Below are 13,615 nucleotides of genomic sequence, written 5' to 3'. Positions count from 1 at the left end.
TCTAAAGCCGTAAAGTTCATTCTTAGCAAGGTGCTAGGTGGAGTGGAGGTCTTAGCCAAGTTCAGAGCCGGCTGGGCTTGTTGAGTAGTGCAGAGAGGATACTGTAGGTGCTTCCTCTGTGCCTGGGTGGCCCTGTCCCTGCTACTGCCTTGTAGTCCACTCTTGGCTCTGTCGTAGTGTTAAAAAGTAGTCACTATTAAAAAAAAAACCAAAAAATGTAGTCACCGCCGTGGACGATTGGACTTGGTGATGGAAAATGTATACATTGCGTGGCCATCCATCCTGACTTGTATGTTCAAGGCTCAGAGTAAAATTATATCTAACTGTCTGGCCTTCGTTATTGCACACTGTGCTTAACCGTTTAAGAAGTTGAGAACATGTCAGACATTTTTTTACTAGAGTACAATAACTGAAAACTATGATTTTTCACTTAACCAGCTCTGCCAGTTCTGATTTATAGAAAAGACTGAAATTTCAATTAATCTCATACTGGCAATATTGATTAAAGAGTTGGGTCATTGATTCTAGACCTACCTAACTTATAAGAAAAGGTATGATAAAGGGTTAGATTATTTCTGTCATTTTAATTGAATGATAAATTATGATTTGCCATAATTTAAATATTTTAATCTAACAATTGTAAAAACTTCTTTTTTCTTTTTTAAGGTCAAGAATGGCCCTACCTATAATTGTACAGAATGTAGTTGTGTATTTAAAAGTTTAGGTAGCCTGAACACTCATATCAGCAAGATGCATATGGGTGGGCCACAGAATTCAACAAGTGCTGCAGAGACTGCTCACGTGTTAACGGTAAGCTTAGTAAGCTGGTTGATAGCAGGTGTTCTTTTACCAAAATCTGTCATCTTAATTATGACCTTGAAAATTGAATAGTATTTAGAATAGTATTTAGTACCGTAAAGATGCTATGGAAGTTTCCTATATGGAAGTACGGTGCTACTTTTATTTGTTTGTTTAATGAGTGAAAGCAAATCAAATTTTTAAAAACTTTAGAATAATATTAACGTGCTTCTGATTTATGGACTGTCATCTGAACCGGTTAGAAATAAGACAAAATGTAATCATGTAATCATTAATTTATGAAATTGTAATTCCTATGGTCAGTGTTATTGATGATTATTATTGAATATTCTTTATCCTTATGTTACACTTTAAGAATCACGTCTCTCTTTAAGGTAATATTTCTCCAGGTCTACTGTGACAGTGATACTTTTTCCTGAGACCTTGGACTTCTGGGAAACTCAGTTGTATTTTTCAGTACATGTATTTAAAATTGTATGACTCCCAAACACACCCCCTTTTACTCCTTTTTTGTAGGCTTTCATAGCTCAGCCTCGATCTGCTACTTCTGCTACCCTCCCAATTGATCATAAATGGCAGCATGTAAGCGTAGAGTTTGGTGTCCTAACCAACAGCAGAGACTTTGGACGTACAGGTCTCGGGAGTGTTGAAGTAGCTCGTGAGTGCCGTCAGCCGATCGTCTGTGTTCAGTCAGCAGCTGCCTCCTCCCAAACTAGAAAATAGGCCTAGTTTGTGTTTAGTTCCCAGGCATGAGGTTCACACGTAGTGTTTACTTTTTCTTTCTTTTCTCACGATATTTGCAGCTTAGGATGATTCCTCAACTTACTCTTGATCAGGGAGGATGTTGTAAAGAAGTTCTAAAACTGGAGAATAATTAGAGTCTAATAATTATGTCTTAAATTCTATTTTGGACTGAGTATTTTTTAAATAAAATTTTCAATGTATAAATCAAGCAAATATTCATTTCCTTTGGCAGTATGCGGATCAAATATGTAGATGTAGTGAATTACCTGGAATGATAATACAAATCATTTTTAAAATTTATAGTCTCAGTAAAAAACAGAAAATGTAGTATAGGGGTTTGGAAACCTGTGATCCACGCCACCTTTTACCCTCATCTGCGTGTGTAAGAGCGCTCTGTGTCAGGTTATATGTACTGTTTCTCAGGACTGTCTAGGGGTCAGTGTCCAGCCCCCTGAACAGTCTCATTTTGCCTCTCCCATTTTCTGAATCTTGACCTTTGTGCTTTACTTTGGAGGGTTTTTTTCAACTTTATCTTATAATTCTTTCCTTGAATTTTTTTTAAGCTAGTAAGGTTTTTAATTTCTGACATCTTTCCTTGTGATCTGATTGTTTCTTTTTGAAGATACTCTTTTCTGGTTTGATGTACTTTCCTTTGAAATCTAATCAGCATTTTCTCTTAAAAGTTCTCTTCTGGTCATTGAATTGTCTCTCTTGTGCATCTCCCCACTCCTTCTTCTTTCAGATGTCTTATAGTTCTTGGTTGCCTGCATTTAAGAAGGGGAGCATCAGGAAACCTGCCTCTGAACTTTTTATGTGTGAACAGAGCTGGTTGAACTCCAGGGTCACTTATAATTGGCCAGGGAACCAGCTCTTAAAATTGGGGTCCCTGGTGGCAGAATGTAAACGATTTTTTGTTTAATCTAGGGAACTAAGGGCCACAAAAGGTGCCCTAGCTCTCCCCAAATAGTTTTTTCATTTTTATCTCTTTTAGAGGCAATCCCCCATTTTTTTGCCTGAAGGTAAGTGCCTAATTGCCATCTTTTCTATGGAGGCAGACGGGGTTCATTGTCAGTGATAAGTATTTTAATGAATAGACTTTATTTTTGGAGCGGTTTTAGGTTAATGGTAAAAGTGAGCGGAAAGCACAGAGACTCCTGTAGGCCTCTCTCCAGCCACCCGCACAAGTTATTACCCCACTGTGACCCTCGCATTGGTGTGGCGCATTTGTCACAACTGATGGATGAGTACTCGTGTATTACTATTAACTAAAGTCCACAGTTTATGTTAAGGTTCACTCTCGGTGGAGCACGTTCCGTCGGTTTGGGCCAGCGTATAATGCCCTGTTATCCACCACTACAGCATCGCGCAGGGTAGTTCTCTGCCCCTACTGTCTTCTGTGTATGCGTTTCACATTCCTGGGTTTCTGAGGAATCAGATCAGCTCTCTCTTCACAAGTTCTTGGCTGTAGCTTTACAGAGCATTTATTCCTCCAATGCCCCTATTTTTCGGGAATTAAAAGAAAAATTTTAAACCACAGTGATCTCTTGCTTATTTTCTATATTTTGTAACTCTTTTACTCCTTCATTTTAACGGACTAAGAGGGAGATGAGGCTTGTGTGCTTCACCCCCATCTTGAAGCAATAGTCTCTACCGCCACTTACAAGACTTGAAATGTAGTAGAAAAAATTCATTGAATATATTTTTTTAAGGGCCAATTTTGTGTCTAACTTAAAAATCAGTGAGGCATTTTATTTAAAATTTACGTTTGGATAGGTATAGCTGACTCACTTTGTTATAAAGCAGAAACTAACACACCATTGTAAAGCAATTATACTCCAAAAAAGATGTTAAAAAAAAATTCATGTTTGGGATACTAATTTTGGGATTTTAATGCTCATAAGGGAGATATGCCTGTTTATTTCCTTTTTAAAAAAAATTGGTGTACAAATTAATGTAATTGTTTATATTTTTAACGAAATGTTGCTGTGTTTCAGGCCACGCTGTTTCAGACCTTACCTCTTCAGCAGGCGGAAGCCCAGGTCACGTCTGCTCCGAGTCAGCAGAGTTCCCAGGCGGTGGCCGATGTCATCCAGCAGCTGCTGGAGCTGTCGGAGCCGGGGCCTGCGGGGTGCAGCCAGCCGCCTCAGGCCGGCCAGCAGCTGAGCATCACGGTGGGGGTCAGCCAGGACATCCTACAGGTGAGCCACACTTGCCTGCTCCTGTCTGTGTTTGTCAGGGGCTGGGCGTCAGCACTGACAACGCAATATGCAGGTCTTGTCAAAGGAAAGGGGTCTTCATGCAAAATGTGTCGTCATTGAAAAACTGTATTGAAACAAAATATGCTTGTTTGAGTACTTATGGACAGTGCAGTATTTGAAATGATTTATCACTCGATAAATACAAAGTTTAAAACTATAATTTTTTCTCTGTAAGTGAATTTTCTTGAAAAGTATAGGCGTTTCAGAACTTCCTTGTATCTACCCTTGTTGACAGAGGGTAAGGAATATTTCCTCCTTTCCCGCTGCGCTCCTTGGAGATAGCACTGCCTGTCTTGACAGTGTGAGCGTCCCTGCTCCTGTGGCGCTGGAGCGCGCGGAGGGCAGAGGGCTCTTCTGAGTCTTCCTCCCCGCCCAGCTCCATAGTCACCGCCTTCATTCCCAAGCAGAGACAGCCTTCTCTCTCCTGTTCCTCTGTTTACTTACTGACGTGAGCACTAACCTCTCCCCTCTACGTCTGTGGTGACAAGTTGGCCGGGGTGTGAAGAATCTCAGGTTGTCATGACGGCTGATGTCGTGAGGGTGACCCCGCTGTAGTTTCAACCAGTGATTCCTAAATGTGTTACAGACAGCTAGGGTTGTCTGAGAGAAAATTTCTAAAAGGCAAGTGAATTAATTTCAGTGCCCTTGAATTTAGAACTGTAAATGCTTGCCACACCAGACTTTGGGTGGAGATGAGATGTCAGATATCAGGAGGGATGTTTCGGCCTCCAAGGGCTGGGCGTTTCGCTCAGAGATGACTGCTTGGCGATGTAGCTCTTAACGCCCAGTGGGGTGGAGTCAGAGTTCCGTAGGTCAAGCTTGGTCGCGTCTTTGTAATTGACTTTGGCGGGCAGGTGTGGGCATCGTGCCTCCTAACCTCCTAGTTCTGTTCTGTCTCAGCAAGCCTTAGAAAACAGTGGGCTGTCTTCAATTCCAGTTGCAGCGCATCCCAGCGACCCCAGCCACGCCAAGGCCGCGGCCGCTCAGGGCCAGACTCCAGACGCTCCCAGCGTTTCAAGGGAGCCAGCTGACCCTACGGCCGCAGAGCGGGAAGAAGAACAGGAGAGCCCAGAGAAGTTGGATAAAAAAGAAAAAAAGATTATAAAGAAGAAATCTCCGTTTCTACCTGGTAATTGTAGTATGCTTTAAGGTTTAGACACTTTGGGTGGCCTATTGCTGGTTTTTAAGAAACACGCCCTCCTTTTTCCTTCTGAAGGTGGTATGTTTGTTGAAGGCTCTGATAGTGTCTACCTAATAGCATTTGTTTATCGTAAACTTCGTTAAACTTACCGACGTCCCTGTGATTAGGGCCCCTCCTGACTTGTCCTGCTGCTGCTGTCAGGCCCCTCCTTCCCTCCAGCCCTTCCCGCCAGTCTCTGCCCCTTTGTCCCCCAGTGCCGCTGGCCCTTTCCTGCCGCACCTGCTCCGGCACCTGCTCCGTTTCTCGGCCCACAAGCCCTCTGCAGCCTGCCCCAGCGTGCCTTTCTGTCTTCCCTCCCGGGTCACCTGGGTGCAAGCTTCTGTTATGGTAAACTTGGATTCCTGCTGTTCTCAACGTTCTCACGTCTTCGGAATGGCGTGGGTTTCCCCAGGCTTTTCTGCATCGTGAATGTCTTCTTCCTCCCCCTCCTCTCCTGTTCTCTGTGCAGACTCGGGTGGTCATTTGAGGCCAGATCATGGTGCCTCGTCGCAGGAGCACAGGTCTCCCCCTCTCAGTCCTGCAGACTAGAATGTTTAGGACCCCCGCGACCCCTCCCGTCACTTGTGGACAGCTAGAATACATTCCCTTCGTTTCCGAACACCCCACGGTGCTCAGTATGGCTCATTGCATGGGAGCACGCATTAATGCATCTTTCTTGAAGAAAATAGATTCCTGCCTTTTGGGAAAAGCGTTCCTTTGAGAATATTTTCTCAGTGAATATAACTACTCTGCCCCCCCCCCCAGGTGTCTTGGGGGCAAGTGCTTTCTTTCTAGAGAGCATGGAGTAACCCTGTCATCTCTGTTAACACTTCTGAGAATGTATTTTCTCATTGTTAACGTGCGATTGTGAGATCCTCGTTTCTCAACCCACAAAACATTGTGGCCCTACTCTCCTTTTTCTTTGGGTCTGGCCCCGTCTCCCCAAGTGAAAAATAGGACGATGGAATCTAAGCAGTTTATTGTCTGTGTTTTCCTGGGATCTATCTAGAGAGGCAAGAAGGAAATAAAGGGCCATTGCCACATATTTTTAATAATAGCTCTATGATAGCCTTGTAGGTTACACGTTTAGCTGTGCGTTCTTGAACGTCTCCTCTATGTGCCCCTGATAAACTGATGGAAACCCATAGGTCCTGCGAAACGTTTTGTACGAGTTAACTGCTAGTCGTCATGCTGAGCCTATGAACATGCTCTGATGTGGCTGCAGGCAACATACACGTCTTCAAGTGAAAGGCCAGACCTGGCTTCCTGAAAGTAACGAGGAAGGGAGGCTTCATCCTGGGCCGTCCCATATCTTTAGGTGTTAGAAACAGCTTTCTCTTTTGCACTGAGCAGTATTAGATGGAGATTTCAAAATGGAACTGCAGTTAACCTTATTGTACATTGTTTTAATGTGGAGTGTTGTGTTCATCGAGTGTAAAGATTATGCAGATTAATTTTTGAAATACTTGGATAAATGAAGTACTTAGAGCACTTAGCAAGCTTATGTAGTTCTAGTAAATTTTAGATTAAATGTGATCCTTACTACAGGTTGGAGCCAGCTTTTTTTGTTTTAACCATCTCTCTGATATTGTGATGAGAAAACTATCATGGGGACATGTTTCTATATAAAGATATTCCTCTTGATTAAAACTTTATAGGGACCAGTATACGTTTAATGTAATGACTGTTTCTGAAAATACCTCTTCAGGAGTAGTTGACACCATCTGATACCCTAAGAAGACCCTGAGCAAACTATTATTGTCTCGTAAGTCGTAACACTTTCTTAACAGCTTAAAATTAGACTTAATTACATTTCCAATTGTACTCTGCCATCTATAGCTGTCACTATTTGATTTATTCAGTTTTGTGAGAGGGAATATTTTTAGTAGAATTTGCTTTGTTATTTTAAGAGGTATTTTGTGTATTGGTTAAATGTTTAACAAATGCTTTTATATTTATCATAAACCTTGTGATGTATAAATCATTATGAAGCTTTTTTTTAATCTTTTTTTTTAACATCTTTATTGGGGTATAATTGCTTTACAATGGTGTGTTAGTTTCTGCTTTAAAACAAAGTGAATCAGTTATACATATACCTATGTTCCCATATCTCTTCCCTCTTGCGTCTCCCTCCCTCCCACCCTTCCTATCCCACCCCTCCAGGCGGTCACAAAGCACCGAGCTGATCTCCCTGTGCCATGCAGCTGCTTCCCACTGGCTATCTACCTTACGTTTGTTAGTGTTTATATGTCCATGCCTCTCTCTCACCCTGTCACAGCTCACCCTTCCCCCTCCCTATATCCTCAAGTCCATTCTCCAGTAGGTCTGTGTCTTTATTCCTGTCTTACCCCCAGGTTCTTCATGACATTTTTTTTTCTTAAATTCCATATATATGTGTTAGCATATGGTACTTGTCTTTCTCTTTCTGACTTACTTCACTCTGTATGACAGACTCTAGGTCTACCCACCTCATTACAAATATCTCAATTTTGTTTCTTTTTATGGCTGAGTAATATTCCATTGTATATATGTGCCACATCTTCTTTATCCATTCATCTGATGATGGATACTTAGGTTGTTTCTGTCTCCGGGCTATTGTAGATAGAGCTGCAATGAACATTTTGGTACATGACTCTTTGTGAATTTTGGTTGTCTCACGGTATATGCCCAGTAGTGGGATTGCTGGGTCATATGGTAGTTCTATTTGTAGTTTTTTAAGGAACCTTCATACTGTTCTCCATAGTGGCTGAACCAATTCACATTCCCACCAGCAGTGCAAGAGTGTTCCCTTTTTTCCACACCCTCTCCAGCATTTATTGTTTCTAGATTTTTTGATGATGGCCATTCTGACTGGTGTGAGATGATATCTCATTGTAGTTTTGATTTGCATTTCTCTAATAATTAATGATGTCGAGCATTCTTTCATGTGTTTGTTGGCAGTCTTTATATCTTCTTTGGAGAAATGTCTGTTTAGGTCTTCTGCCCATTTTTGGATTGGGTTGCTTGGTTTTTTTTGATATTGAGCTGCATGAGCTGCTTGTAAATTTTGGAAATTAATCCTTTGTCAGTTGCTTCATTTGCAAATATTTTCTCCCATTCTGAGGGTTGTCTTTTGATCTTGTTTATGGTTTCCTTTGCTGTGCAAAAGCTTTGAAGTTTCATTAGGTCCTGTTTGTTTATTTTGTTTTTATTTCCATTTCTCTAGGAGGTGGGTCAAAAAGGATCTTGCTGTGATTTATGTCAGAGTGTTCTGCCTATGTTTTCCTCTAAGAGTTTGATAGTTTCTGGCCTTATATTTTGGTCTTTAATCCGTTTTGAGCTTATTTTTGTGTATGGTGTTAGGGAGTGATCTAATCCCATACTTTTACATGTACCTGTCCAGTTTTCCCAGCACCACTTATTGAAGAGGCTGTCCTTTCTCCACTGTACATTCCTGCCACCTTTATCAAAGATAAGGTGTCCATATGTGCGTTGGTTTATCTCTGGGCTTTCTATCCTGTTCCATTGATCTATCTTTCTGTTTTTGTGCCAGTACCATACTGTCTTGATTACTGTAGCTTTGTAGTATAGTCTGAAGTCAGGGAGCCTGATTCCTCCAGCCCCGTTTTTCGTTCTCAAGATTGCTTTGGCTACTCGGGGTCTTTTGTGTTTCCATACAAATTGTGAAATTTTTTGTTCTAGTTCTGTGAAAAATGCCAGTGGTAGTTTGATAGGGATTGCATTGAATCTATAGATTGCTTTGGGTACTAGAGTCATTTTCACAATGTTGATTCTTCCAATCCAAGAACATGGTATATCTCTCCATCTATTTGTATCATCTTTAATTTCTTTCATCAGTTTCTTATAATTTTCTGCATACAGGTCTTTTGTCTCCTTACGTAGGTTTATTCCTAGGTATTTTATTCTTTTTTGTTACAATGGTAAATGGGAGTGTTTTCTTGATTTCACTTTCAGATTTTTCATCATTAGTATATAGGAATGCCAGAGATTTCTGTGCATAAATTTTGTATCCTGCTACTTTACCAAATCCATTGATTAGCTCTAGTAGTTTTCTGGTAGCATCTTTAGGATTCTCTATGTATAGTATCATGTCATCTGCAAACAGTGACAGCTTTACTTCTTTTCTGATTTGGATTCCTTTTATTTCCTTTTCTTCTCTGATTGCTGTGGCTAAAACTTCCAAAACTATGTTGAATAAGAGTGGTGAGAGTGGGCAACCTTGTCTTGTTCCTGATCTTAGTGGAAATGCTTTCAGTTTTTCACCATTGAGGATAATGTTGGCTGTGGGCTTGTCATATATGGCCTTTATCATGTTGAGGAAAGTTCCCTCTGTGCCTACTTTCTGCAGGGTTTTTATCATAAATGGGTGTTGAATTTTGTCGAAAGCTTTCTCTGCATCTATTGAGATGATCATATGGTTTTTCTCCTTCAATTTGTTAATATGGTTTATCACATTGATAGATTTGCATATATTGAAGAATCCTTGCATTCCTGGAATAAACCCCACTTGATCATGGTGTATGGTCCTTTTAATGTGCTGTTGGATTCTGTTTGCTAGTATTTTGTTGAGGATTTTTGCATCTATGTTCATCAGTGATATTGGCCTGTAGTTTTCTTTCTTTGTGACATCCTTGTCTGGTTTTGGTATCAAGGTGATGGTGGCCTCGTAGAAGGAATTTGGGAGTGTTCCTCCCTCTGCTATATTTTGGAAGAGTTTGAGAAGGATGTGTGTTAGCTCTTCTCTTAATGTTTGATAGAATTCGCCTGCGAAGCCATCTGGGCCTGGGCTTTTGTTTGTTGGAAGATTTTTAATCACAGTTTCAATTTCAGTGCTTGTGATTGGTCTGTTCATATTTTCTATTTCTTCCTGATTCAGTCTTGGCAGGTTGTGCATTTCAAAGAATTTGTCCATTTCTTCCAGACTGTCCATTTTATTGGCATAGAGTTGCTTGTAGTAATCTCTCATGATCTTTTTTATTTCTGCAGTGTCAGTTGTTACTTCTCCTTTTTCATTTCTAATTCTATTGATTTGAGTCTTCTCCCTTTTTTTCTTGATGAGTCTGGCTAATGGTTTATCTATTTTGTTTATCTTCTCAAAGAACCAGCTTTTAGTTTTATTGATCTTTGCTATTGTTTCCTTCATTTCTTTTTCATTTATTTCTGATCTGATCTTTATGATTTCTTTCCTTCTGCTAACTTCGGGGTTTATTTGTTCTTCTTTCTCTAATTGCTTGAGGTGCAAGGTTAGGTTGTTTATTCGAGATGTTTCCTGCTTCTTAAGGTGGGCTTGTATTGCTATAAACTTCCCTCTTAGAACTGCTTTTGCTGCATTCCATAGGTTTTGGGTCGTTGTGTCTCCATTGTCCTTTGTTTCTAGGTATTTTTTGATTTCCTCTTTGATTTCTTCAGTGATCACTTCGTTATTAAGTAGTGTATTGTTTAGCCTCCATGTGTTTGTATTTTTTACAGATCTTTTCCTATAATTGATATCAAGTCTCATGGCGTTGTGGTCAGAAAAGATACTTGATACAATTTCAGTTTTCTTAAATTTACCAAGGCTTGATTTGTGACCCAAGATATGATCTGTCCTGGAGAATGTTCCATGAGCACTTGAGAAAAATGTGTAATCTGTTGTTTTTGGATGGAGTGTCCTATAAATATCAATTAAGTCCATCTTGTTTAATGTATCATTTAAAGCTTGTGTTTCCTTATTTATTTTCATTTTGGATGATCTGTCCATTGGTGAAAGTGGGGTGTTAAAGTCCCTTGCTATGATTGTGTTACTGTTGATTTCCCCTTTTATGGCTGTTAGTTTTTGCCTTATGTATTGAGGTGCTCCTATGTTGGGTGCATAAATATTTACAATTGTTATATCTTCTTCTTGGATCGATCCCTTGATCATTATGTAGTGTCCTTCTTTGTCTCTTCTAATAGTCTTTATCTTAAAGTCTATTTTGTCTGATATGAGAATTGCTACTCCAGCTTTCTTTTGGTTTCCATTTGCATGGAATATCTTTTTCCATCCCCTTACTTTCAGTCTGTATGTGTCTGTAGGTCTGAAGTGGGTCTCTTGTAGACAGCATATATATGGGTCTTGTTTTTGTATCCATTCAGCCAATCTGTGTCTTTTGGTGGGAGCATTTAGTCCATTTACATTTAAGGTAATTATCGATAAGTATGTTCCTATTCCCATTTTCTAAATTGTTTTGGGTTCATTATTATAGGTCTTTTCCTTCTCTTGTGTTTCTTGTCTAGAGAAGTTCCTTTAGCATTTGTTGTAAAGCTGGTTTGGTGGTGCTGAACTCTCTTAGCTTTTGCTTGTCTGTAAAGGTTTTAATTTCTCCATCAAATCTGAATGAGATCCTTGCTGGGTAGAGTAATTTTGGTTGCAGGTTTTTCTCCTTCATCACTTTCAGTATGTCCTGCCACTCCCTTCTGGCTTACAGAGTTTCTGCTGAAAGATCAGCTGTTAACCTTATGGGGATTCCCTTGTGTGTTATTTGTTGTTTTTCCCTTGCTGCTTTTAATATGTTTTCTTTGTATTTAATTTTTGACAGTTTGATTAATATGTGTCTTGGCGTATTTCTCCTTGGATTTATCCTGTATGGGACTCTCTGTGCTTCCTGGACTTGATTAACTATTTCCTTTCCCATATTAGGAAAGTTTTCAACTATAATCTCTTCAAATATTTTCTCAGTCCCTTTCTTTTTCTCTTCTTCTTCTGTGACCCCTATAATTCGAATGTTGGTGTGTTTAATGTTGTCCCAGATATCTCTGAAACTGTCCTCAGTTCTTTTCATTCTTTTTTCTTTATTCTGCTCTGCAGTAGTTATTTCCACTATTTTATCTTCCAGGTCACTTATCCGTTCTTCTGCCTCAGTTATTCTGCTATTGATCCCATCTAGAGTATTTTTAACTTCATTTATTGTGTTGTTCATCATTGCTTGTTTCATCTTTAGTTCTTCTAGGTCCTTGTTAAATGTTTCTTGCATTTTGTCCATTTTATTTCCAAGATTTTGGATCATCTTTACTATCATTATTCTGAATTCTTTTTCAGGTAGACTGCCTATTTCCTCTTCATTTGTTAGGTCTGGTGGGCTTTTATCTTGCTCCTTCATCTGCTGTGTTTTTTTCTGTCTTCTCATTTTGTTTATCTTACTGTGTTTGGGGTCTCCTTTTTGCAGGCTGCAGGTTCGTAGTTCCCGTTGTTTTTGATGTCTGTCTCCAGTGGCTAAGGTTGGTTCAGTGGGTTGTGTAGGCTTACTGGTGGAAGGGACTAGTGCCTGTGTTCTGGTGGATGAGGCTGGATCTTGTCTCTCTGGTGGGCAGGTCCACGTCTGGTGGTGTGTTTTTGGGTGTCTGTGGACTTATTATGATTTTAGGCAGCCTCTCTGCCAATGGGTGGGGTTGTGTTCCTGTTTTGCTAGTTGTTTGGCATAGGTTGTCCAGCACTGTAGCTTGCTGGTCGTTGAGTGAAGCTGGGTGCTGGTGTTAAGATGGAGGTGTCTGTGAGATTTTTGCCGTTTGATATTATGTGGAGCTGGGAGGTCTCTTGTTGACCGGTGTCCTGAAGTCGGCTCTCCCACCTCAGAGGCAGAGCCCTGACTCCTGGCTGGAGCACCAAGAGCCTTTCATCCACACGGCTCAGAATAAAAGGGAGAAAAAGTAGAGAGAATTAGTAGAAGTAGGAAGAAAGAAAGAAAGGAAGGAAGGAAGGAAGGAAGAAAGGAGGGAAGGAAGGAAGAAAGAAAGAAAGATAGAAGGAAAGCAGGCAAGAAGGCAAGAAGGAAAGAAAGGAGGGAGGGAGGGAAGGAGGAGGGAATGAAGGAAGGAGGGAAGGAAGGAAAAAAGACAGAAAGAAAGAAGATACAGTAAAATAAAGTATAATAAAGTTATTGAATTAAAAAATAATTATTTAGAAAAAAAGGGACGGATAGAACATTAGGACAAATGGTGGAAGCAAAGCTATACAGACAAAATCTCACAGAGAAGCATACACATACACACTCAGAAAAAGAGGAAGAGGGGAAAAAATCATAGATCTTGCTCTCAAAGTCCACCTCCTCAGTTTGGGATGACTCGTCGTCTATTCAGGTATTCCCCAAATGCAGGTGCATCAAGTTGATTGTGGAGCTTTAATCCGCTGCTCCTGAGGCTGCTGGGAGAGATTTCCCTTTCTCTTCTTTGTTCGCACAGCTCCCGGGGCTCAGCTTTGGATTTGGCCCCGCCTCTGCCTGTAGGTCGCCAGAGGGCGTCTGTTCTTCGCTCAGACAGGACGGGGTTAAAGGCGCCGCTGATTCGCTGATTCGGGGGCTCTGGCGCACTCAGGCCCGGGAGAGGGAGGGGCGTGGAGTGCAGGGCGGGCCTGCGGCGGCAGAGGCCGGTGTGACGTTGCACCAGCGTGAGGCCCGCCGTGCGTTCTTCCAGGGGAGTTGTCCCTGGATCTCGGGACCCTGGCAGTGGCGGGCTGCACAGGCTCCCCGGAAGGGGGGTGTGGAGAGTGACCTGTGCTCGCACACAGGCCCCTTGGTGGCGGCAGCAGCAGCCTTAGCGTCTCCCGCCCGTCCCTGGGGTCCGCGCTTTTAGCTGCGTCTCGCGTCCATCTCTGGAGCTC

General features: G+C 41.2%; 1 protein-coding gene across 4 annotated transcripts in view; it reads left to right on the top strand.

Moving 5' to 3' along the window:
- Nucleotides 1–13,615, top strand: part of ZNF236 (zinc finger protein 236) — a 101,118-nt gene that overhangs the window by 29,599 nt on the left and 57,904 nt on the right. For all 4 annotated transcript variants that reach the window (XM_082853351.1, XM_082853354.1, XM_082853352.1 and 1 more), the window contains 3 exons: nucleotides 667–810; nucleotides 3,558–3,761; nucleotides 4,722–4,950. In XM_082853351.1, coding sequence (XP_082709477.1) covers nucleotides 667–810; nucleotides 3,558–3,761; nucleotides 4,722–4,950 — 577 coding nt within the window. The remainder of the gene's footprint in view (nucleotides 1–666; nucleotides 811–3,557; nucleotides 3,762–4,721; nucleotides 4,951–13,615) is intronic.

The sequence above is a fragment of the Leucopleurus acutus genome (genome assembly GCF_964270905.1).
Source record: "Leucopleurus acutus genome assembly, chromosome: 13".
Lineage (NCBI taxonomy): Eukaryota > Metazoa > Chordata > Mammalia > Artiodactyla > Delphinidae > Leucopleurus > Leucopleurus acutus.
The sequence above is the reverse complement of the archived record's forward strand: the minus strand, read 5'-3'. Positions and strand labels throughout refer to the sequence as shown.